Genomic DNA, 21263 nt, shown 5'->3' on the forward strand with positions numbered 1-21263 from the left:
ATGAAAAGGTTCCTTGTCATCATTCCCTATCCTTGCGTCAATAAAAGTTGTGCCAGTGTAAGAAAAACCTATAGAGGATAGGGCCTGAATATGTTAGGTTCCATATATTTTAGAGAGAAAAGTGAACTTTTAAACCTAGGCATGCATAACCAGTTAGGAAATTGCACAAGACAGTGAAAAACATGTTAAGAAAGAGACTGCTGGCGGTGTCAGTTTTAGGGCAAAGAACTTTCAGAGTAAGAAAACTAGTATGATCCATGGTTCTGAGGAAACATGAAGAAATAGGAGTTGAGCTTGAGTAACATGCCCAAATATAGACAATAGGAAAAGGGCGGTCAATGTCATATTCAATACAGTACTATAAATATATCATTGTACTCATTGGTAAGGTATTGCAGTTTTAGCTTGCGATCCCATATATGTATACATATCTGGTTAATAGACATACTTTTTTTGTCTACTGTTTTTTTCCCTAAATAAATTTTTGATTATTATAACAGAGCTCTGTGTGGTTTGGATTCTTCTGTCAATTTTGGCGAGCCAGCCAGGAGTCTAGTGACTTTTTCTTGTACAGGCAGGAGAGGAGAGAATGGGTTTCTTTTTTCCTCCCTCTCTGGAGTTTTTTTCCTTCCTTTTTTTCCTCTTTATTCCTCCTCTGGCTGGGGGAAGGCTCCGCGAATCTAGGTTTACGAGGTCCAGGGACGAGGTAGCATCTTGACAGCTGCCGGCACACATCGGGGTGGTGAGTATAGGGCAAAGGTCTAAGTCCAGAGAGGGAGGTTACTCTCATAATAAAGATCTTCTAAAAGCGCCCTCGTAATTTAAACACTCATTTAGTGTTTATTACTGTGAACACAGGCTTCAATTATCCACAACACCCTGCAGATCACTTATGCGTTAGCTCTCCCCGGCATTCCAGTCGCCTTTGTGGAGTAGCTTAGTTTATATACAGCATATGTTTACTTCTGATTTGGATACTAGAGCCTCCTCCGTGGCTGAATTCCCATCATCCTATTTTGCACGGTCACGGACTAGAAAAGAATTCTGGAACTTGCTGTCCAACCCATTGGAAGTACCAGATCAATGACGGTTGGTGGGAGGGGGGCCAGGGAACTTCCCCACCTCACCCTGAAATGCTGAGGTTGCAACGCAGCGACCTCTGGTCAGGTTAGAGGATGGTGCCACCTCCTCTGTGCTGCACCCTTTCCTTATTGCCCTATAAAACAATATGTTTGGTTGCTTTGTTTCTCACTCTGATAGACATCTGGGCAAGGGGCTCAAAGGACTCAGCATGCCGTACACCCCAGCACCAGGCTACACGCCAGTTTTCAAGCCAGTAAGTATCTCTCCTGCCTATCTTTGCTGGTCTTAGCCTGACAGTATCTTTGCAGATTATTATTATTTATTAGATTTGTATGCCACCATTCTCTGAAATTATTTTGTTCCACATAAGGCAACAGGCAGAACCTCAACTGCACTGTGGTAACTAACACCTGGCTTTTTAAAACCACTCTCTGAGGATACCCCTGGCCCCTGTGAGCATTTTATAAAACCACATTATGTTTGCTAGCCACATAATGACAAAACATACATTTCCATTAAAGGGTGAGAAGTTGGTCTATATTTGTGTGTTACGAACAGATACAGTTTCAGCAAAATGTACCTGGACCGGTGCCTTAAGATGAAACTTTGTCCATTTGTCCACCTTTGGTTTGGGTCATCCTTTTCTGTCTTCCAGGCCCTCCCTTACCATCATCTTCTCCCTGGTGGACTCCAGCCTGGAACATCTGTATATGTGCAAGGCGTAGTGTCTCAATGTGCCAAAAGGTAATGTGCTTTTCAGGGCTCACAGGAAAAACAAGATGTTGTGATGTACCATAGTAACATGAAGATAGTTATGGTAGTTTAATCCAAATGCTGTGCCAATCTTAACTCCCCCCCCCCCCCCCCCCCCCAATGCTGGCACTGATGCAACTATATGCAAACCCAGCAGAGAAATAGACATTTTCTGTTAATGTGATTCCAAGCCTTGGGTAGAGTTTTCACCCAGCCCCTAAAAGCCTTTCATACTTTTCCAGATAGTTCTACTTCCTGCTTTTTCCAATGCCAACTATGCCTTACAGGCTGGGAACTTGACCATTCCATAAAAAATGAAAAAAAAGAACAACAACCCAGCATCCCATGAATCCTAGCTTCAGGGCAAAAGAGGAGGAGAGGCAGAACTCTCCTCAAAAGTTTCTGTGTCTCCTTTTAAACTTTTGTCTTCCTTTTTCTTCTGTCTTCCAGATTCTCTGTGGATTTTGCCGGGGGCCAGGATGGGGGAGTCAACATTCCCGTCCACTTCAACCCTCGCTTTGATGGGAATGACAAAATTGTGCTCAACACATTTCAGGATGGCAAGTGGGATACGGAAGAGCATCAGCAAATGCCTTTCCATAAGGGCAAGCATTTTGAGATCATCTTCACTGTCAGAGATGAAGAATACCAGGTTGGCATGCACACCAGAGGCTTCTTGGGAGGGTGGGCATGCATCTTATTATTAGTTTAATATTATTTAATTCAACTTCTATGCCACCCAATCCCAAAGGACTCGTGACGGCTTATAGCAAACAATATAAATTCAAAACAATAAAAAAAGAAGTCAAATTTAAAATCTAAAAAATTATAAAACCCTAATTAAAAACCCATAAATTAACCAATCATAACAACATGCATATTAAACATTCATATGATTTGGCCATGATAGTTATTAATTCATCTGTGTTTCACGCCGACATCAGCATTTGTCTGGAATGCACCACAACTGCAATACTGACTTTCCCATGTGATAACTTCCAGACAGGTTGAAATTGAGGTACAAATAGTCCTTGTTTAGCAACCACCTGTGGGACTGGCAATGGCAACTAAACAGTGGCTAAGTAAAATCACTACTTAGCTTATATCTGCCTTCAGCTTTCCTATATAGACCTGGAAATATTGTAAAAGTGAGGAACAGTCCCAACGGTCCTTATGAAAGGACCGCAAATGATGGCCAAATGAAAAGTACCTGTAGCTGAAGAGAGAAACATTTGGTCCATATCAAATGCTTTGTAATGGTATGTGGGAAAGACCTTGGGCAAGTGAGCCAAGAGGGTCTGAGGGGCAGGGTGGGAAACTACACAGGAATCACAACCAGAAGAGCTAATTCTGCTTTATGGTACAGCCACATGGACAACATCTCTCAAGTATGAAAGTCTCTTCTGAGCCTCTTACCCTATCCACCACCCAGTTGCTTGAAAATATGGGACTTGTAAATAATCAAATTCTTTGCCCTTTTTTACAGTTCCCATTTTGACTTTTTCTCTCTCTCTCTCTCTCGTGATCCTGCCCGCCTTTGGAAGCTGCACTTTATAACTTATCTCTAGTTTTTTTAAAATAATTTAACTGGTATATGGTCATTTCCCCCCCTCACCTTATGTAAGTGTTGATACCATCTTCTAATGCCTTGGTAAGACCACACTTGGAATATTGCAACCAGTTTTTGCCTCTATGATGTTGAGACTTGATCCCTTTGTGGCTTTGCCCTCTGACAGATCCTGGTGAATACGAACCCCGTCTTCAGCTACAAGCACAAAATGCCACCACAAAGTGTGAAGGTTGTGACTATTGGTGGAGATTTGGAGCTGCAGTCTCTGGCCGTGATAGAAGAACCTAAGAAGGAGAAAATGGTAAGTGTAGAGTATCAATACGTCAGCATTTCCTTATTCTCGATGCTGGGGTGAAATGCTATCTGGCGTCTGGGCAGGAAAAATTTTGATTGGTTCAAAGATCCGGTACGGTAGGGAAATTTTTGATTAGTATGTGGAGAAGCAAAAAACCAGCGAAAATTGCTGAACTCTTGCTCGCGTGAGCATCCTCACATGAGATTTTTCTTGCTGTGCATGTGCAGAAGCCAAATCTCATGCGGGGGGCACATGTGCACGTCTGGGACACACAGCTGTGTGTGCATCCTGGATTTTCCTGCCAGGACGGCACACCTGACCGCACCAGCTGCGGCCCACCACTGACCACCCCCCTTTTTTGTGGCAGCCCCTTAAAAGCCTGTTACTTATCACACTCATAGACAAAGCATGTGAGCCATTTCCTCCGTTCAGTGATCCATGAAAGTACATCGACAATATGTAGATAATAAAGTCGAAAAAAGGTGAAAAACATTTTTACAGAACCATAGATAGGTTGAGGGTAGGTGTGACAAGGAATGGCTGGGAGAGAAAGGGGGGCTAGGCGAGGCACCTCTGGAGTTGGCCATGTCTGCCCAGTCACATGGCCAAACCACCCCCACAAAGCCATGTTCACAGAACCAGTAGGGAAAATTTTTAGAGTTCCCCACTGTCTTGATGTCCATTTTTGGAATTGAACATAGCAGCCTGCCTCAGAAGATTAAAAGTCTGTTTCATGTACTTTCTTCACTGAAAAGCAAGACTAAGACACAGATAAACCTTCTGTGAAACATTCAAAATAAGTCCAGGCCCTGGCCACAGTATAGTTTTTGGCTTGGTGCCAATCCCTTTCTGTGATTTTATGTAATGAAGGTGACCATCCCAAAATGTGTCTCAAGAGCAGAGATCAATTGCTGATTTGTGTGTGTGTTACCGTAACACACTTTATCCAGTTCCACCATTCACACAATAGTGTAATTTGCAACCAGCTAAGCTACCACTTCAAAACCAATCCAGGTTAAAACTAACCAAGTTGAGCAAGTGATATAAAGGCATCCACACAAACTTAGCTACTGTTGTCTTTGCATTATTTAGTTGGTGATGCGAGATTGTGGAGAGGGGATCCCAGAACATCATCTTGTAAGTACTCAGAAGGAAAAATATGGGGCAGGGATATCCAGAGCTAGAAGTCAAAAAAGTAAACATGCCAGCCACAACAGAGCAATCAAACCTTATAGTATATTGCAGCCACTTCTGGTGTCAACGCCCTTTGCCTTGACATCAATTTCCATTGGCCTAATTGCAGAAGAGAACTCTTTGTCTCTTAAGTGCAACCCCTGTCAAAGTGGCCAAATTCCTTCAGCCTCAAATCCTTAGATTGTAATTCTTTCAATTAATGGAAAGCCACAGAGTTACAATGTATGTCTATTCAATACCAGTGAATACAGGCAAATCTATTGATCAAAATCTAGACCAGGCCATAATGGCCATGCTCTTGGCATGATGGAGGGTACTCAATATAGGGCCCACCAGCTGACTGAACTTTCTATGTCTACCATGCAGTTCCAAGATGGCCACTATATGAATTGATTAAATTGTTTTAATAAGTTTTATATTGTTTTGTTTTATAATTTCAGAATTGTAAGCTGTCTAGAGTTACTTGGTTCAGTTGGGCAACTACAGAAATTAAACAAATAAAGAAAAATAAATAATTTTGCTAGGAGGAAGCAAAACACCAATGAGTAAGATGTTCCTCTTTGTAACTGAGGATAACATCTTTGAAGCCTCCCTGCCTACTGTATATAAGATTTTCCAGCCAACATGATGTCCTGGACACTGGCTTGGTGCTAAGAAGGGGTGGGCTACTCCCTGGATTGGGGGGGGGGGGGGCGGCCGCCGCAGTGGGGTAATGAAAATGGAGATCCACCCCAGAGCACCCAATTTGCACTGAAAGATATTGAAAGAAAAAGCATAAGCCACGCCCACAGTGTGGTAGTAAAAATTTTGGTAGCCCTTCACTGGTGCTAAGCAAGTAGAAATGGGAGAGTTTTGCCCATTTCCCAGAATCCTTGAACCACACTTAGGCTGTCCACTATGCTGGGAGATTCAAAGAATGTAAAATGGCTGGAGATTTTAGTAGAAAAAAAATAGAAATTCAAAAAATAGCTTCTTTGGATTTGTTTCCCAACAGATGCTGTGGGCCCCTGCCATTTTCCATCCAGTAAGTATTGAGAGACGTGCTAACCTAGCTTGTCTCTCTTATTTTACCCTGAATTTGCAGGATGAGACAGAAACTAGGAGATGGGGAGTTTATCTGTGTGCAATTCAAGGAGGCTTGTGCACAATGCAGGAACAAGCTCTTGAAACCAAAATCGATAATTTGACCCAGTTGTTGAGACACAGTAAAACAGGGGCTTTCACAGCGTGTGATCAAACAAATTAACTCAGTAGCCATGCTGGCACCATCTCAATCCCATGACTTGGTGTTTATTGGGCATAAAACAATAGCCTGGCCTTGTATGGCACCATCCAGTCAACTTGTAGTCAACTTGACTATTTTGATCACATCCTAGGCATAACTTGCGGAACAAACAAACCATTCGAACATGTTTTCATTTTCAGTCCCAAAGTTACTTGCCTACTTAAGAGATGCATGTAGCCACCACAGAATCAGGAAAGGTTCCCTCACCCCACCCCACCCCAAATACAAGCTCTCACAATCTACCTTCTGCCCTCTTGGCAGCCTAAGACCTACTGAACTGCTATCACCACCAGCTATTGGGCCCAAGAGCCACATGATTAGATTGGGGAGGGGGGCATGGGCCTTAAATGTAACCTGGGATTTTGCCTATTTCAGTCGATGCCCTTCAAGAACAACATCCCTGGAGGTCTGAAACCCAAGATGACCTTTGTAATACGAGGCTCCGTTCCAAATAACGCTGGCGGGTTTGTTTGGGTTTTTTGCATGCATTTGGGGATTCAGGTCAAGAAACAGGATTGTTGTGTTGGAAGAAATGTCTATTCCGGGTTCAGTTCCAAGTAGGGAAAGAGACTGGATTCATGGAAGTTACTTGGAAAGAAGGCTTTAATGGACAGGTGGTCCTGGGGAAAAGGTGGATCACATGCTTTCAAGATGTTAAGTGAAGAAAAAGGGTAGAGGTGCTGAGAATCCCTTCGTTTTATGCCCTCTTACGGGCCCCATTCTGATTGGCTGTCAGACTCCTTTGGGACCATGCAGGGGTAACTTTGTAGGCTGTCCTGAGTCCAGGTCTGCTTGAGCTTTGCTGGCTAATGCAATCTTCTCAGGTGCCATGTGGTGAGATGGGTAGAGGGCTAATCCTATCATGTCCTAAGGGTGAGGGTCTTAATCCCATCACTTTGGAGCTGAAGGGGGGGGGCAAGGAACTGCATGAGGCTAGTTTGTCGTTAAAACATATTTCTCCGTTTTTCTCACCCAGGGAAATACAATATTCTGTCTTTTTAATATTTCCCAGGATATTTCATTCTTCTAGGAGGGTGGCGGGTGGTAACTCCCTCCAGTTGTCAGCCTCTGACTTAGGAGGTGGCCTTACAGAATGATTAGGACCTGAACCCTTATTAAGTAGGGATCTGCTTTCATTCAACAAGAATGCTATTTAGTGGTAGACTACAGCTAAATATGCTTTTCTTTTTCTAGTTGCTTTTTTCTTCAATTATAGTCTACCAGGGATTGGCTTTGATTGTGACAGGACCTCCATATTCTGCAGCAGAATAAATTATATTGGGGAGGGGGGAGAGTTTCTCCCCTCACCTTAGCTTTTAGTCACCTAAACATTTGGCAGGCTGCTAATGTGGGTTTGGGGTGGGGGTGGGGAATAGAAGGATCACATTTTAAAAGCCTTCACTGCCTGTATTTTTTCTTGGTCCAAGGTTTGCCATCAATTTTGTGGCTGGCCCAGATATTGCTCTGCACATTAATCCGCGCCTGAATCAGAGAAGTGTGGTGCGCAACAGCTTCCTGAGAGGCTCCTGGGGAGATGAGGAAACGGATGTACCCTATAACCCTTTTGAATATGGGCACTACTTTGAAGTAAGTTGGCTTTGATTCCAGCAGGGAGATATCTCTATACAAAGGTGGTGAAAAAAATTAATATAGCTATGCAATGGATGTCTTGCTCCTATTTTACCCAGATTCCAGCAAAGAGCTTGGCTGGTTGGCTGGTGGTAAAGCAAATAGGTAGTCAGAGGAGAGTGGTGAAAAACGTAGTGCCTTATAGATATATAAGATTCCATCTTCCATAATTTACAGCTAGCACAGCCTTGAAGAATTAAAAACTAATCTTTGGAAGGTTGGTGGGATAAATACCCCCTCTAGCGGAGAAGAGTGGAATTCCTTCTCCAGAGAGTCTTTCAGAATCTATTTCTAGTTCTCTGCTGGAAAATTGTCCTTTGGTGGGGGTTTTTTTGGGGGGGGGTTAAAAATGTGGGAGCTACAACTCCCGATTGAAGTCCCACCCCTTATGTATAAGGGGTGCATTTTGATTAAATTGTGGATTATGCATCCTCCTCCTTGGAGGATTGGAGATGACCCAGAGTTGTTGTTTCAGCTGTGCTAACAACATCCTTCCTTTCTTTCCAGCTCTCAATCCGCTGTGGCCAGTACAGATTCATTGTTTATGCCAACAACGAATACTTCTTCAGCTATACCCATCGTTACATCCATTTCCCACAGATCAACACGCTGACGATTGGAGGAGATGTGAACATTTCCTACGTCCAGTATTAAAGGGGGGTGTGGGGTGTAGGGTCAAAAGACAAACACTGGCTGAGATCTCCTGTTCTCTCCCTCTCTGCCAGTTCATTCGAGTTCTGCTGAACTGGTGTGATCTACAAAGCTCCAGTAAATTAATCAATTGAATCAATCAGACACTTGTGAAAAAATAAAGATTATTAAGCAATGTTTTGAATAAATCTTTTGATCAAGCAATGCAAGCCTTATTTTTTTGCCCTCTTAAATTTAAGGACAAGAATAAACTTAGAAATTTTAAAAAAATAACCCCCAGTTCCCAAGGTGGGTTCCAGGTAGTTGGTTATACACTCTCTGTTGGGTCATGTTTAATTCTTGTCTTCTCCTAGGTGTATGTATAGGGATTATCTTTAACAAATTGTTGGTTTTATCTACTCTATAAGAAAGTTTTTTAAACTTGGCAATTCTGAAATGCATACAGTTCCATTCCCAGAATTCCCCAGTCCAATTGGGAATTCTGGAAAACTCAGAATACATATCTTAAAGTGCCAAGTTGAAAACTACTCATGCATACAGATGTCTACCAATTAATATCTGTAGAATCTTTAACGTGGCACTTCCAAATCTAAAGAAGGTTGTAACCGCCTCCATGAGGCAGGATGGCTGCGTGACTTAATGATGCTGGACATGGTCTTTGCTCCAGTGGATTCGAGTCCTAGCAATGGGCTGAGCTCCTGTCACTTGCCTCAGCTTCTGTCCACCTAGCAGTTCAAAAGAATGTTCTATACAAGTAGATAAATAGGTACCACTTCAATGGAGAGACCAGCTGGCGCTTCTTGCGGTTAGAATCCTGCCGGTGCGGAACCTTCCTGGCTGCAATGCCTGTTTGTAAGATGGTTTTGGTGGAGGGAGAGAGCCTTGGGTGACACTGCAGGAAAGTCATTTGTTTTTCTTTGTGGGAAGCACAGGAGAGTGAACCAAAAAGGGATAACAAACAAGCAAACTACTGCTCTGCATTATCATTGTAGTCTCCTAGCTAACGTAGCATTGCCATACACTAAATAAAATAAAAACCACCTCCATCACTTATTTTGATAGTAAATACTTTTTAAAAAAAGTTTCCATTGACAAATAGCCTCTTCAAGAGCAAGGATGGGCCCTGGCTTGAAAATATCCACTGAATTCATAACCAGGTTACTGATTTTATTCATGTACATTTAGATTCAAAAATCGTGTTTATAGCAGCAATAGAATAACTAGAATTCAATCAGATCCAGCAACTACAAAGAACAACTACTGCGACATTTGTCTACTTTTCTGGAAACCTCAGAATTGTGTTCCCTTAGTCAGAAAAGCCCATTTGCCCACTGGGACCGACCAGAGAGGTTTATGACTAGAGGGGAGGTCCACTCAAATCTCCAACCACCATGTATGAGGAATGTGGTGTTGAACATGCAACTAATTTATGATGAGTCTTTCAAGACAAACATCAGTGATCATAAAAGAAATATTCATAGCCAGGTTAATGTCTCTTTCGAGGACATTCAAACCCTAATACAGTATATGGTCTAAACTAGCAAATGATAAAGGCTTGGCTAAGAAAACTACTGCATCATATCTCTGAACTAAGCAATTATTTGCATTTCATTGTTTCACAAATGCACTCAAATCATGCAGGAATTTGGTCTGCTACAGAATCGAGGTATGGAGGATGTTCTTCTGCTGAAGATAGCCCTCATATTTCAAACAGATATTTTCACAAAGCTGTTTGTGCAACCTGTGGCCTGGTAAGTTTTGAACTTCTTGCTCGTGAATAAAACATTGTCTTCTACCTGCTTTCCAAACATCAATAAACATATGCTGAGTCATCCAGGATCACAACCTGGTGATGGAAAAAAGGTCTCTCCTGAAATGGCTTTATCTAATCCTTCTACAGATTCCTTCCATTAGCATAATGATAAATCTTCCCTTCAAGCTAGTGCCATCTTAGCAGGTGGGGTCATAAAAATCAAGATGATGCCTTAAATTATAGGATTAAAGCCTCACAATTTTCACATGAAGCATGTCCAAAAGGAGTGAGGCTTTCCATGGCTCCTGTTTCAATCCATAATCTGCCTCGGGATCTACAGTTTCCCCAACATCATCAAAACTGTCATGCAGAAACAAAACAAAACAAATAAGGATCCATAAATTCCAAAGACAATCAAATCCCATTGGCACCGGAAGCAGAAAAATCCATTTTCGGAGTCAAACATTTCATTAACTACCCTGGCAGGGGGGGGAAAACCACCATCAAGCTACCCTGTTAGTTAGTTAGTTAGTTAGTATTTATTGATTGATTGATTGATTGATTGATTGATTGACTGATTGATTGGATTTGTATGCCGCCCCTCTCCGGAGACTCGGGGTGGCTAACAACAGTAATAAAACAATGTACAATAATAATCCAATAAATACTAAAAATGATTAAAAAACCCATTAATATAAAAACCCAACATACATACCACACATGAAATTGTAAAGGCCCAGGGGGAAAGAGCATCTCAATTCCCCCATGCCTGGCGGCAGAGGTGGGTTTTAAGGAGCTTACGAAAGGCAAGGAGGGTGTGGGCAATTCTAATCTCTGGGGGGGAGTTGGTTCCAGAGGGCCGGGGCCGCCACAGAGAAGGCTCTTCCCCTGAGTCCCGCCAAGCGGCATTGTTTAGTTGACAGGACCCGGAGAAGACCCACTCTGTGGGACCTAACCGGTCGCTGGGATTCGTGCAGCAGAAGGCGGTCCCTGAGATAGTCTGGTCCGGTGCCATGTTATGAATCTACTGCTCTTTCCACACCAGACTAAAAGAGTGCCCTGTAGCAGCTTCTGTCCTGTGTCTCTATGCAAGACTGGCTCACTTTGCCCCACCCTGCACTTCCTTCCCTCTCACCCACATTGTCTCTGAAGTTTCCTTGATTGCCCAACCTTTGGTTTTTCTCCACCAGGAGCCTGAAGAGCCGGTGAAGTTGCCTCCTGGGCATCAGGTCACAGCTGCAGGCTTGGTGTCACCCTCCTGGGGAGGCCTGACTCAGTGTGGGCAGGGCTGCTGCAGGGAAGATGCTCAGGGTAGTCCCGGACATCTATAAAGAGACTGGGCCTTGCTGCCAGCCTGTCTCCAGCCCAGCACCGTAGAGATGGCCATAGAATTCGAGACTTTTGTAAGTAGCACAACCGTTATGATTAATAGCAGCTTCAGCTTGTATGTTGCCTTGGCGGGGAGGCAGGGAGAGGGGAAGGGGATGTCATCATTAAAGGCTGTGTTCAGGCACGTCTGCCAAAAAGTCAAAATGTCGGCTACGATGGTATAATCAAAATAATAGCAATTGCATATAAAAAACAGGTATGGCTCTATCTTCCACATTTGCACTCGCCATCTTGACTTCATCTGCCTGGGCAATGCAGAGGTTCTGCGTGGGGTTGACATGGCCTGACTTGCCCAATGGATTACAGAAAGGCTACCAACTCAATAAATCAGAATAGCACCAAGCCTATCTTACCATAAATCTGAAGCAGATCCTAGAAGCAGATCCACAGCAGCTTCTCACCTGATCTCTTCCATGGAGCTTGGATTTCCAACCCAGCATCCCCAAAGAAAGGAGGGCATTTCCCCCCCACCACCACCAAACGTTCACATTTTCCAAACATTTCTTAGCCCAACCTGGACAGAAACTACCTTTGAGGCTAACTGGGATCCCCATCTGCACTTTATATACTTTGACCTCCATATGGAGCAAATAGGAGTGATTTGCTGCACTGTGCAATGCTGGGGGTACCTGGGGGTCCAAAAAGGTTTAAAAGAGCGATGCAAAACCAGATTAAACCCAGGATTTAAGCAGACTTGCGGATGGCACCGTTTCTCTCATCCAGAGATCGTTCAGGGGGGCTGCCAAAGGTTTTTCAGGTCCGAAATCCTATCCATTCCGACACAGGCTGCCAAGTGGGAGCTTTGCAAAACCCAGTGGCCTGATTTTGCTTTGGAAGATAGAGGTTTGGGCTGAATTCTATATTCCTCTGGCCGTGGGGGGGGAGGGGGGATCAGAATCACCGTTTGCCCTCGCCCTTCCAATCTGGCCAGGCCTATCCGGCTTTCCCTCTTTTCCACCGAGAGCACACGGGTGCAAAACAGCTGCCAACCGGTTCCGAGACCGGTCTGTCCTCTTGGGTGTGAGGGGAAGTTTTGCCTGCCGCGGCTGCGTTCCAGGACTACGTTTCCCAGCATTCCTTCCACATTCACATTCACCCTTCAGAGTCGCCTTACCTGTATATGAGGGAGATGGGCGGTTTCTTTCTCTCTCTCTTTAAAGACACGTGTAAATAAATGCATTCTGAAGCGGTGTTTGCTGCCTGGGAGTTGAAGTCCACGCACCCCTTATACTGAGGAAACTCTGCTCTAAATCTTTGGCCGGTGGTAAAGCTGGCCGGTCGGTGAGCCAAATAATCATAGAAAGAGGGCTGGGAATCTATTTCGGACTCCATTTCTGCGCGGAGACCAACAACTTTCCCCCTCAGACCTGAAGCAAAAGCAGCGCACGCTAAACCCCCTCGCGACGGGTATTGATACCGTTGGTCGATGACGTCAGCGGCCAGCGATTGGTCAGCTCCGTTTTGGCGGGATTTCTTCGTCTCCGGGCAGATTTTCCCTGAGGGAGCCTCTGGTAGCCCCAGGAGCCTCTTGTGATGCCTCAGTTGTGTGTGTCCACCACAACTACACCACAATACGTATATTCACACCCACACCCACCCTTAGTTGTACGGTTACACGCTCCTGTTCACTTTTCTAAACAGAAGAAAGCGGAAAAAACGATTTGGGGGCTCGCTTCTTCCGAGGTTTTGAAAAGATGGCAGCGACTTTTCAGGGTGTCAGCTGTCGCTCAGTAAACACTATGAAAAACCCTGCAGTTTGGGAAGAGAGGAACGAACAAGGATCTCTGTTGAAAGAGATCTGAGTCACTTCTTTTTTACACCCCCCTGGGGGTGGATGACTCGTAAATCTTCTGCAACAGTGGAAGTGCAAGAAATGAGGGCTTAGATAAATTTCCTTGGTATGCAAGAGATTTCAATGCAAGACCAGAAATCCCCAAAACTTGTCTGACAGGCTGAAAGCCCCCAAAAGTCAGTCATAGCAAAATCAACTGGAAAACTCCAGGATGACATGAATAAAGGGCAGGGGCTTGAATAGATCAGATTCTTGATCATTGAAATTCAATCCAAAACTGTTTACATTTCCAGGTGCAGTCAAAAGGGTAGAACAGCCAACGTAATAAAACCCAATCATACAATTTGCTCCTACCTAGCATATCATCATTTCATAAAACAGTATACAGTACTGTAATCCACTAGGCATATTGGCCACTATTGCAGAGGTACTGCAATTGTAGTGACTGCTTTACTTTGTGACCAGTTCAAATTGGCACTAAAGATGTAACTTTACAATGAGTCCTTGCACTTACAACCATCACAACCACTTAATATTGTGTGATTGCCATTTGTACACATCACAGCTGGCTTCCAACAAGCAGAGTCAATGGAGAAGCTGGCTGTACAATTGCAAATCATGGTCTAATGATACTAATGTATCTCTTAGTAACCATGTTGTTTAGCAAAATGTTGCAACTGTATAGCATTGAAAGGGGGCGTCCATTTAAATCCCCCAACAAAATAGGCTAAATGGAGGCTAGGAGTCAGTGCTAAACGGCAATATAGTTTCTTTGGAAATTTCATATTACATGAACAGAGCCATTTTAGTTAACCTGAGTATAAGAGTTTAGCAGATTATATTTTCATGGAGTCTGAGAAACAAAGACACTCTTGTTTCTCAGGCTCTATGAGGCTTCTGTAGGGTCTTCTCAGAAATTTGAAGCCAAATTTTCAAGCCCCAGACCAATAATTTTGGCCTACAGAGGTGTTTGAATTGGTAGGCAGAGACCTTTTTGTCCTCAAAAGGTCTTGAATCATAGTGCACCATTTATTAATTTGGATTTTTATCTCCTGCAGCGCATGCCTTACAATCGGGCTGTCCCGTGGGGCATGGATGTGGACTCTGGGGTGATGCTAGAAGGCCTCATTCTGAAGCAAAGCAAAGGGTAACTCAGCACCAATTCCTTCCATTGGACCAACTACTACTTCGGTTGAGTTCAGACATCACATTTAATAGGCTACTGAATTTCCATGTTTGGGGGAATGGTTGATTTACCACGGGCACGAGGTTGAGTTGACCCCTTCAAGCTGACTAGCTTGGCATATTTGTGTTGGGTTGACCTAAACAGGAATGCTGCAGATTATGCAACTTTCCTATCTCGGTGAGTGGTGGTCAGTGAGGTGAACATCAATGGGAGACAGTATGGAAGCCAGTTGATTTCGCCTAGAAAAAGGTCAAGGGCGGTAAATAGAAACAAGGCAAAAAAATCAAACTGACTCCAATGTTATTTTCCAGATTTCATGTGGAATTTGCTTATGGGCAATTCAACGGGGCCAATATCCCCCTGAAATTCAAACTCCACTTCGAGAGGACATCAGCTCTTTCCAACAGCCCCATCCTGACTCTCAACAGCTTTGTAAACCAGCAGTGGGGGAGAGAGACCAGGATGGCAACGGCAACTCACTTCCAGCAAGGCCAAAAGTTCAAGCTTGCTTTTATGGTGACCAGCAAAGGTTACAAGGTGATGGGATGAATTGATTGTCCTCCTTGATGGCAGGGTTGGCCTTCCGCTTGTCTAAATACAGGGTTGCACAGAAAGTAGCTATATTGGAAGTCAAAATCATTTGGGACTTTAGCATAAACATTTAGGGTGAAGATAATGAAGTCCAGAAAAATTGGGGTTCAGTAGAAGAGCCTTCTCCAATATCATGTCATCCGGATGTGTTTTGGCCAATCTGGCTGGCAAATGTAAGCCCATCTGGAGGACATCAGGATGCTATCATAATTCTCACTTAACGTCCATCTCACCTTGGCTAGCAAAGACCATTTTGTCCCCATGGTTGAGCCAGATATTGCAAACGTTCCTCACTTCCCTGAAGAGCACCGGTTCTAATCTTCACCTAATCTAATGGGTGAAGATCAGGACTGCTTCCTTAAAAAAACCAATTTACAAAGTTATATTCTATAGCTTATGTGCTTTTCAAAGAGATTGTGCGGACAGGTGCAAAGGGCTTTCCTGATGGTCAACAGCTTATATGAACAGCTGTATGAAAATTCTGCGTGGAAACATCCTCTGTACCTTTTAATTCCAGACATGAAGATGAATTTGTGAACCAGAATTACGGTGCTATCTTGCAAGTCTGTTTCTTAGCAAAAGTTTCTAGTTTATTTTACACAGGCCCTCAACATGCTGATCTCCCATTCAAATATTAACCAGGCCTGACCTTGCTTAACAATGAAGGCCAGAAAAGATTATAAAACCTTCTCTTCACTGTCATCAAGCTTGGGGGAAATCACACTCCTGATACAATTGGAGATTTATCTGTTTGCCTTTTTTTTTTTTTTGGCCAGATAATGGAGAATGACATTTTGCTTTCCGAATTTGACCATCGCCTTTCACCCAAGTCCATCCGTTTCCTGGGAATGGACGGGGACATCAAGCTGGAGAAAGTGGTCGTCAGCTGGGAGAGGAAGAATGAAACCAGCAATCCTAAATTTGGTGAAGGCTGACAAAGAGGAAGAGTCATGCCAATCAAATCATGCATTCAGGCTATTTTATAAGTTGATTTTGAAGCCAACGTTGAAGGCTATCTTGCGGTCATTCTAAGGTGGCATCATAATTAAGGCAGCACATCTTGGGGTGGGTTTAATGTCTGGTAAATGAAACAAGAGTTATTGTTATTGCTTTTTATTTGGCACTGCAAAAATAAATGTTATTTGGATTTTCTGCAAATACTGCAGTCTTCAGAAGTATCCAAAAGGTGCGGTCAGAAAAATCAAGGTGACACACACACACACAAAAGCCTAACTTCAGTTTTCTGTCACCTGAACTGGTTCTTCCTCATCCACACCCAGAACCACCAAATTAAAACTTTGGTCGCCTGTCAAATCCATCATAAAAAGAATACTGGTCTTAGTTGCATGAATACAATTATGGTACCTGGCAGTCACACTTGTCAAAGAATTTTGAAAGACAATTAGATCCTCTCCGAGTCTGCGGAGAGGCGCGGCATACAAATCCAATTAATAATAATAATAATAATAATAATAATAATAATAATAATAATACACTGCTTTGGGATTAGAGTCCAAATTGATTAAAAATTCTCCAAATTGTACCACTTTCCTTGAACTTAGGAAGAAATTCTAGGCCAAAGATGAACCAGGGAAGCAAAACTTTACTGAGAAACATTTATAAATGGAGTCCACCCCCCCCCCCCCGAAACTTTTACTGTATCAATGGCATTTCAAACAAATACTGCTAGAAAAGGTCAGGAAGTAAATAAATAATAAACAATAAAATACTGGTTATTTTTAATTCAGCCACCTAAGCCCATACTGGATTGGTCCCTGAAATTACTTCCAGTCAAACTGGTTTACGGGCCATGCACGCTATGACAAAAACATGTGATTAGTGGAAGACAAATTATCATCTAAAATTACTGGATTAGGGAGATTTTTTTCAGAAACCTTTCCCAACCCTTTCCCTTAATCCAAAGAAAATTCTTATGGGTTATCTTTTTAATGGAATCTCGTCTTTTGCAGCACACCCAGCTTTCTTCTCCAATTATTTATTGAATGAATGAATGACACTTTTATTTTAAAAGCAAACAAACCCATAGCACCATGTATAATTGCATGAAGTTATCCAGAGGGAACATATATTCAAGTAGGTTTACAACAATAAACTTATTTATTACACATAGACATTTGTCCTACCATTCACCTGGGATGAACTCTTTGGGATGGCTGAAACCTTCTCCAAAATGCTACTTTCAACCCATTTTCAAATTTACAATGGCCGCACTCCATATGGACATGTGATCAGGGCTTGGCAACTGGGTTGAATTTACAGCCATTTGCAGGGTGCTATGGTGATGTGACTGATTTGACTTTTTATTTTTGCTCATTTCTAGCATTTACTTCAAGAACCCCCCCCCCTAAAAAAAAACCCCACAGGATAAAATGGATTCAATTAAACATTGTGGCATTTGAGAGAGGAAGGAAGGGAGGGAAGAGGGAGGGAAGGAAGAAAGGAAAGAAAGAAGGAAGAAAGAAAGAAAGAAGGAAAAAAGGAAGGAAAGAAAGAAAGAAGGAAGGAAAGAAGGAAAGAAAAAGAAGGAAGGAAAGAAAGAAAGAAAGAAAGAAGGAAGGAAAGAAGGAAAGAAAAAGAAGGAAGGAAGGAAGGAAGGAAAGAAAGAAAGAAAGAAAGAAAGAAAGAAAGAAAGAAAGATAACCACTAAGGACGCTGTCTACCATGGACCACTTCTCTCTTACAGTTGATTTCCTAAGCTTCAGATCAACACAGCTATCTAATAAACCAGGTTGGGGAACAATGTTAGAAAACGAACACCGGGGTCAGCATTTGGGAAGGTGGATAAATCTGGGCTAAACCGGATTCTCTACTTAAATTAACCTTTCTAACCTGAGAAAAAAAGTAACTACATACAGGTAAGAAGCGTCTTAGAGAAGGCAGCAGGTGAAGGGGGAAAAAAACCACACGAGAAGTCACCCTTAAAAATATTATACTTTATTGTCTGGTTTCCCAGGAGTAAGGAGAGCTGCTTCTTCAGAAAAGGTTTGGAAGTTTTAGAACAGAATTGACGGCCGGTAGAGGCAGAGAGAAAACCTGGTTACTCCTTATTATGTCAGGGCTTCTGCCCTTGGTAGACAGATTTTTGTAGCAACTGCAATAAAATAACCGCATTAAACTTTTTCCTGAGGGCCAGAAAAGAAAAGAAAACCGAAAGGATGCCCTCCTAACTCCCCCACCCCGAAAACAGTGTTGAAATGTTAGTTTATGGTGCTAGAGGTAGCCAGAACCCTTAACTACATGATGAAAACAGGGAGGCGGGAAAGGGACAGAAACCATGTCCCCCCCTCCCCAATCAATTAACAATATACAATGCTAGAGGAATATATATATTTATATTTAATAATAATAACCATCTGGATTGTTGTTAAGTTGCAACCAAATCGCTTTTTTTTAAAAAAAACCCAAACAATTGAGATTTGCATGGTTCTCTTGCACTTGAATTTGGTCCTCAAAGAAAACCCTGCACCATGATGAAGAGGAAATTACAAAACAGACCTAAGAGGGTGAAGCGACGGATTCGAAAGAGTTATTCCGAAGAAAGAGCAAAGGAGAAGGAAGGAAGACTCGGTTCGATGCTGCCCTCCAGCCCCGAAAAGGAACAGCTTGAGTTAAAGTTCGGAGGAGTTCCCGACGAAAAGTTTGCTGGCTTTTTCCCGCCGCGTTTTGCGAGCGGACCGGACATTTGCGTGGGCCTCCTTCGTGGTCCCACCACAAGGCTGACAAACCAAACCAAAGCTTCCCTCTTTTAATGCACCCCCCTGTTAAGAAACCACCACCCTCCTTCCAAAATAACGGTGGGTCAATGATTCCCTTTTCCTATCAGTCCCTAGAATGGGAAGTGGTGAAGAGAGAGAATGTGCAAAGAAAGTGGGGAACCTGAGGCCATCCCGGATTCAAGAAGTGTCAAAACGGCAGGTGTGTGTTTGTGTGTGTGTCGGACAGTGGGGGTTCTCTGTGTTTGCATTCTCAGCCAGACGTGCCCTCCACCCAAATAAATGGACACCGGAATCCAAGATAAGCCAACTCTTCTAAGGCAGAAGGTTAGAAGCACCCACCACACCTGGGAATGTATTTCAACAAGGTAGGCTGGGGGGCAGGAGTTATCTTGGGCTCGAGAGACATCTCTCCCCACCCCTGCCCAGGTCCAACAATTGTGCCTCCCTACAATGCTGAAAAAGGGGGGTAGGGTCAGCTTGCTTTGGCGTTGCTAAATTAAAAAAAGCGGGTCGTGGGGTTTAAAAACGGCAGAGAGGTGAGAAAGGAAGCGCCGAACCTCAGAGGGGGGAACAAGAATCCTGTTCTGCATTAAAACATACATACATCCAGAGAAAAAATGGGGTGCCCCCTGGAACACCCATGCATCAGCACTGCTTAGTTCCTGCCTATAGGCTACATAAATTAAAATCAAAGAGAAACAAAGCTGGGGGTGGGACAACGGACACTTTAAAGAAGCTTTCTCCTACTTTTTGAACACGATAAGGAAAAAAAATGTGCATTTCTCCTGCCCCCCCCCCCATAAAAGGGGATATACGTTTAAGAAGCCCCCCTCCCCAAACTGTGTCTGGATGCTCGTTTGCTGGACTCTGCGACCCACGATTCTTCCTGCCCATCACAGCAACGGCAACACACTTATCAAGGGGGCTGCTGAGTCCCTCGAGGGGAGGTGGGGGGCTGGGGAAGTGGGGTTGTCTTACTGAAAAGTGAGGGGTGGGGGAAAGAAAAGAGAAACCGTGGCTGTTGCATAGGTAACCGTGCTTGTAGAAGTCACAATTTTTAAAAAAAAATTAAAAAGGGGGGGGGGAAACGAACGAGAGGAGGCCGCTTCTTGTCTTCGGAGCAAAGATACGTGTAGAGGAGTCCCGTCGGTGTTGGTGGGCGTGTGCGAGTGAGGTGAAGAGGCAGAGAGGAAAAGAGAGGAAAAACGAAGATACCGTGGGGGGGGGAAAGGAAACGGAATGGGCGTCCCCTCCTCCCTTCCTAAGAAGTGCCGGCGCTGGCCGCCCGCTGCTTGCCGCCAAGCCCTCTCACAGGTCGCTCTCGCCGTACAGCGCCGTGGAGAAGGATTTGTAGTCGAGGGCCCCGGGAATGGCGTCGGGACCCTGGTAAGGTGCCATCCGGGCAATACAGTATTCCGCCTGGTCTGGAGGGAGCTCTCGCCGCAGTTCCTCCGCCGTGATGTAGTTCTAAGCGGGGGGACAGAAGCGGGTGTTGTGACAGCCATCACAATAGCATCTAGATTTATATATATATATATAATTTATATGCTTATGTACTGCTTTGCGATACTTTGCAGCCCTCTCTAAGCGGTTTACAGAGTCAATATATTGCCCCCAACAATCTGGGTCATTATATTATAATAATAATAATAATAATAATAATAATAATAATAATAATAATAATAACAACAACAACAACAACAACAACAACAACAGCACCAGAGTTGGAAGGGACCTTGGAGGTCTTCTAGTCTAACCCCCTGCTTAGGCAGGAAACCCTACACTACTTCAGACAGATGGTTATCCAACATCTGCTTAAAAACTTCCAGTGTTGGAACATTCACAACTTCTGGAGGCAACTTCTGTTGTTCTAACTGTCAGCAAATTTCTCCTTAGTTCAAAGTAGCTTCTCTCCATGTTTAGTTTCCACCCATTGCTTCATGTCCTACCCTCAGGTGCTTTGGGGAATAGGTTGACTCCTTCTTTGTGAGATACTGGAAGACTGCTATCATGTCTCCCCTGGTCCTTCTTTTCATTAAAGTAGCCATGCCCATTTCCTGCAACCATTCTTCATATGTTTTAGCCTCCAGTCCCCTAATCCTCTTTGTTGCTCTTCTCTGCACACTTTCTAGAGTCTCAACATCCTTTTTGTCTCATGGTGACCAAATTTGAATGCCATATTCCAAATGTGGCCTTACCAAGGCCTTATAAAATGGTATTAACACTTCATGTGATCTTAATTCTATCCCTCTCTTGATGCAGCCTAGAACTGTGTTGGCTTTTTTGGCAGCTGCTGCACATGGCTGGCTCCTATTTAAACGGTTGTCCACTAGGACTCCAAGATACCTCTCAAAG

The 21263-nt window shown here is 43.5% G+C and overlaps 3 protein-coding genes and 1 long non-coding RNA gene across 9 annotated transcripts in view; 2 read left to right on the plus strand and 2 right to left on the minus strand.

Moving 5' to 3' along the window:
- The first annotated feature begins 420 nt into the window (after window positions 1-420).
- LOC139174275 (galectin-6-like) lies at window positions 421-8652 on the plus strand. The gene is made up of 10 exons (XM_070764554.1): window positions 421-742; window positions 1261-1336; window positions 1739-1827; window positions 2287-2488; window positions 3573-3707; window positions 4794-4838; window positions 5890-5919; window positions 6556-6644; window positions 7608-7767; window positions 8317-8652. The coding sequence occupies exons 2-10, from the start codon at window positions 1292-1294 to the stop codon at window positions 8461-8463; spliced, it is 942 nt and encodes a 313-aa protein (XP_070620655.1). The 5' UTR covers window positions 421-742; window positions 1261-1291; the 3' UTR covers window positions 8464-8652.
- Window positions 620-13008, minus strand: LOC139174279 (uncharacterized). The gene is made up of 3 exons (XR_011560336.1): window positions 12717-13008; window positions 3452-3690; window positions 620-1787 (listed from the first exon to the last, which is right to left on the minus strand). It is a non-coding gene; the product is annotated as an uncharacterized lncRNA (long non-coding RNA).
- Window positions 11405-16329, plus strand: LOC139174277 (galectin-4-like). 2 transcript variants are annotated; one of them, XM_070764559.1, is made up of 4 exons: window positions 11405-11616; window positions 14453-14541; window positions 14892-15117; window positions 15948-16329. In XM_070764559.1, the coding sequence occupies exons 1-4, from the start codon at window positions 11593-11595 to the stop codon at window positions 16104-16106; spliced, it is 498 nt and encodes a 165-aa protein (XP_070620660.1). In that variant the 5' UTR covers window positions 11405-11592; the 3' UTR covers window positions 16107-16329. The 2 variants fall into 2 exon arrangements, with proteins under 2 accessions (XP_070620660.1, XP_070620659.1); XM_070764558.1 differs by lacking the exon at window positions 11405-11616 and adding an exon at window positions 12995-13177.
- Window positions 16330-18110: 1781 nt separating this feature from the next.
- Window positions 18111-21263, minus strand: part of ACTN4 (actinin alpha 4) — a 93420-nt gene continuing 90267 nt past the window's right edge. For all 5 annotated transcript variants that reach the window (XM_070764542.1, XM_070764541.1, XM_070764540.1 and 2 more), the window contains one exon: window positions 18111-20375. In XM_070764542.1, the coding sequence (XP_070620643.1) occupies window positions 20217-20375 (159 nt within the window). In that variant the 3' untranslated portion in view covers window positions 18111-20216. The remainder of the gene's footprint in view (window positions 20376-21263) is intronic.

Source organism: Erythrolamprus reginae, chromosome 11, assembly GCF_031021105.1.
Source record: "Erythrolamprus reginae isolate rEryReg1 chromosome 11, rEryReg1.hap1, whole genome shotgun sequence".
Classification (NCBI taxonomy): Eukaryota; Metazoa; Chordata; class Lepidosauria; order Squamata; family Dipsadidae; genus Erythrolamprus; species Erythrolamprus reginae.

Coding starts and splice junctions, on each gene's coding strand:
- LOC139174275 (XM_070764554.1), top strand. CDS start 1,292: ATGCCGTACACCCCAGCACCAGGCTACACGCCAGTTTTCAAGCCA. Junction 6,645..7,607: donor GTTCCAAATAACGCTGGCGG/GTTTGTTTGGGT, acceptor TCTTGGTCCAAG/GTTTGCCATCAATTTTGTGG. Junction 7,768..8,316: donor AATATGGGCACTACTTTGAA/GTAAGTTGGCTT, acceptor CTTTCTTTCCAG/CTCTCAATCCGCTGTGGCCA.
- LOC139174277 (XM_070764558.1), top strand. CDS start 13,136: ATGCCTCAGTTGTGTGTGTCCACCACAACTACACCACAATAC. Junction 14,542..14,891: donor ATTCTGAAGCAAAGCAAAGG/GTAACTCAGCAC, acceptor GTTATTTTCCAG/ATTTCATGTGGAATTTGCTT. Junction 15,118..15,947: donor TGACCAGCAAAGGTTACAAG/GTGATGGGATGA, acceptor TTTTTTGGCCAG/ATAATGGAGAATGACATTTT.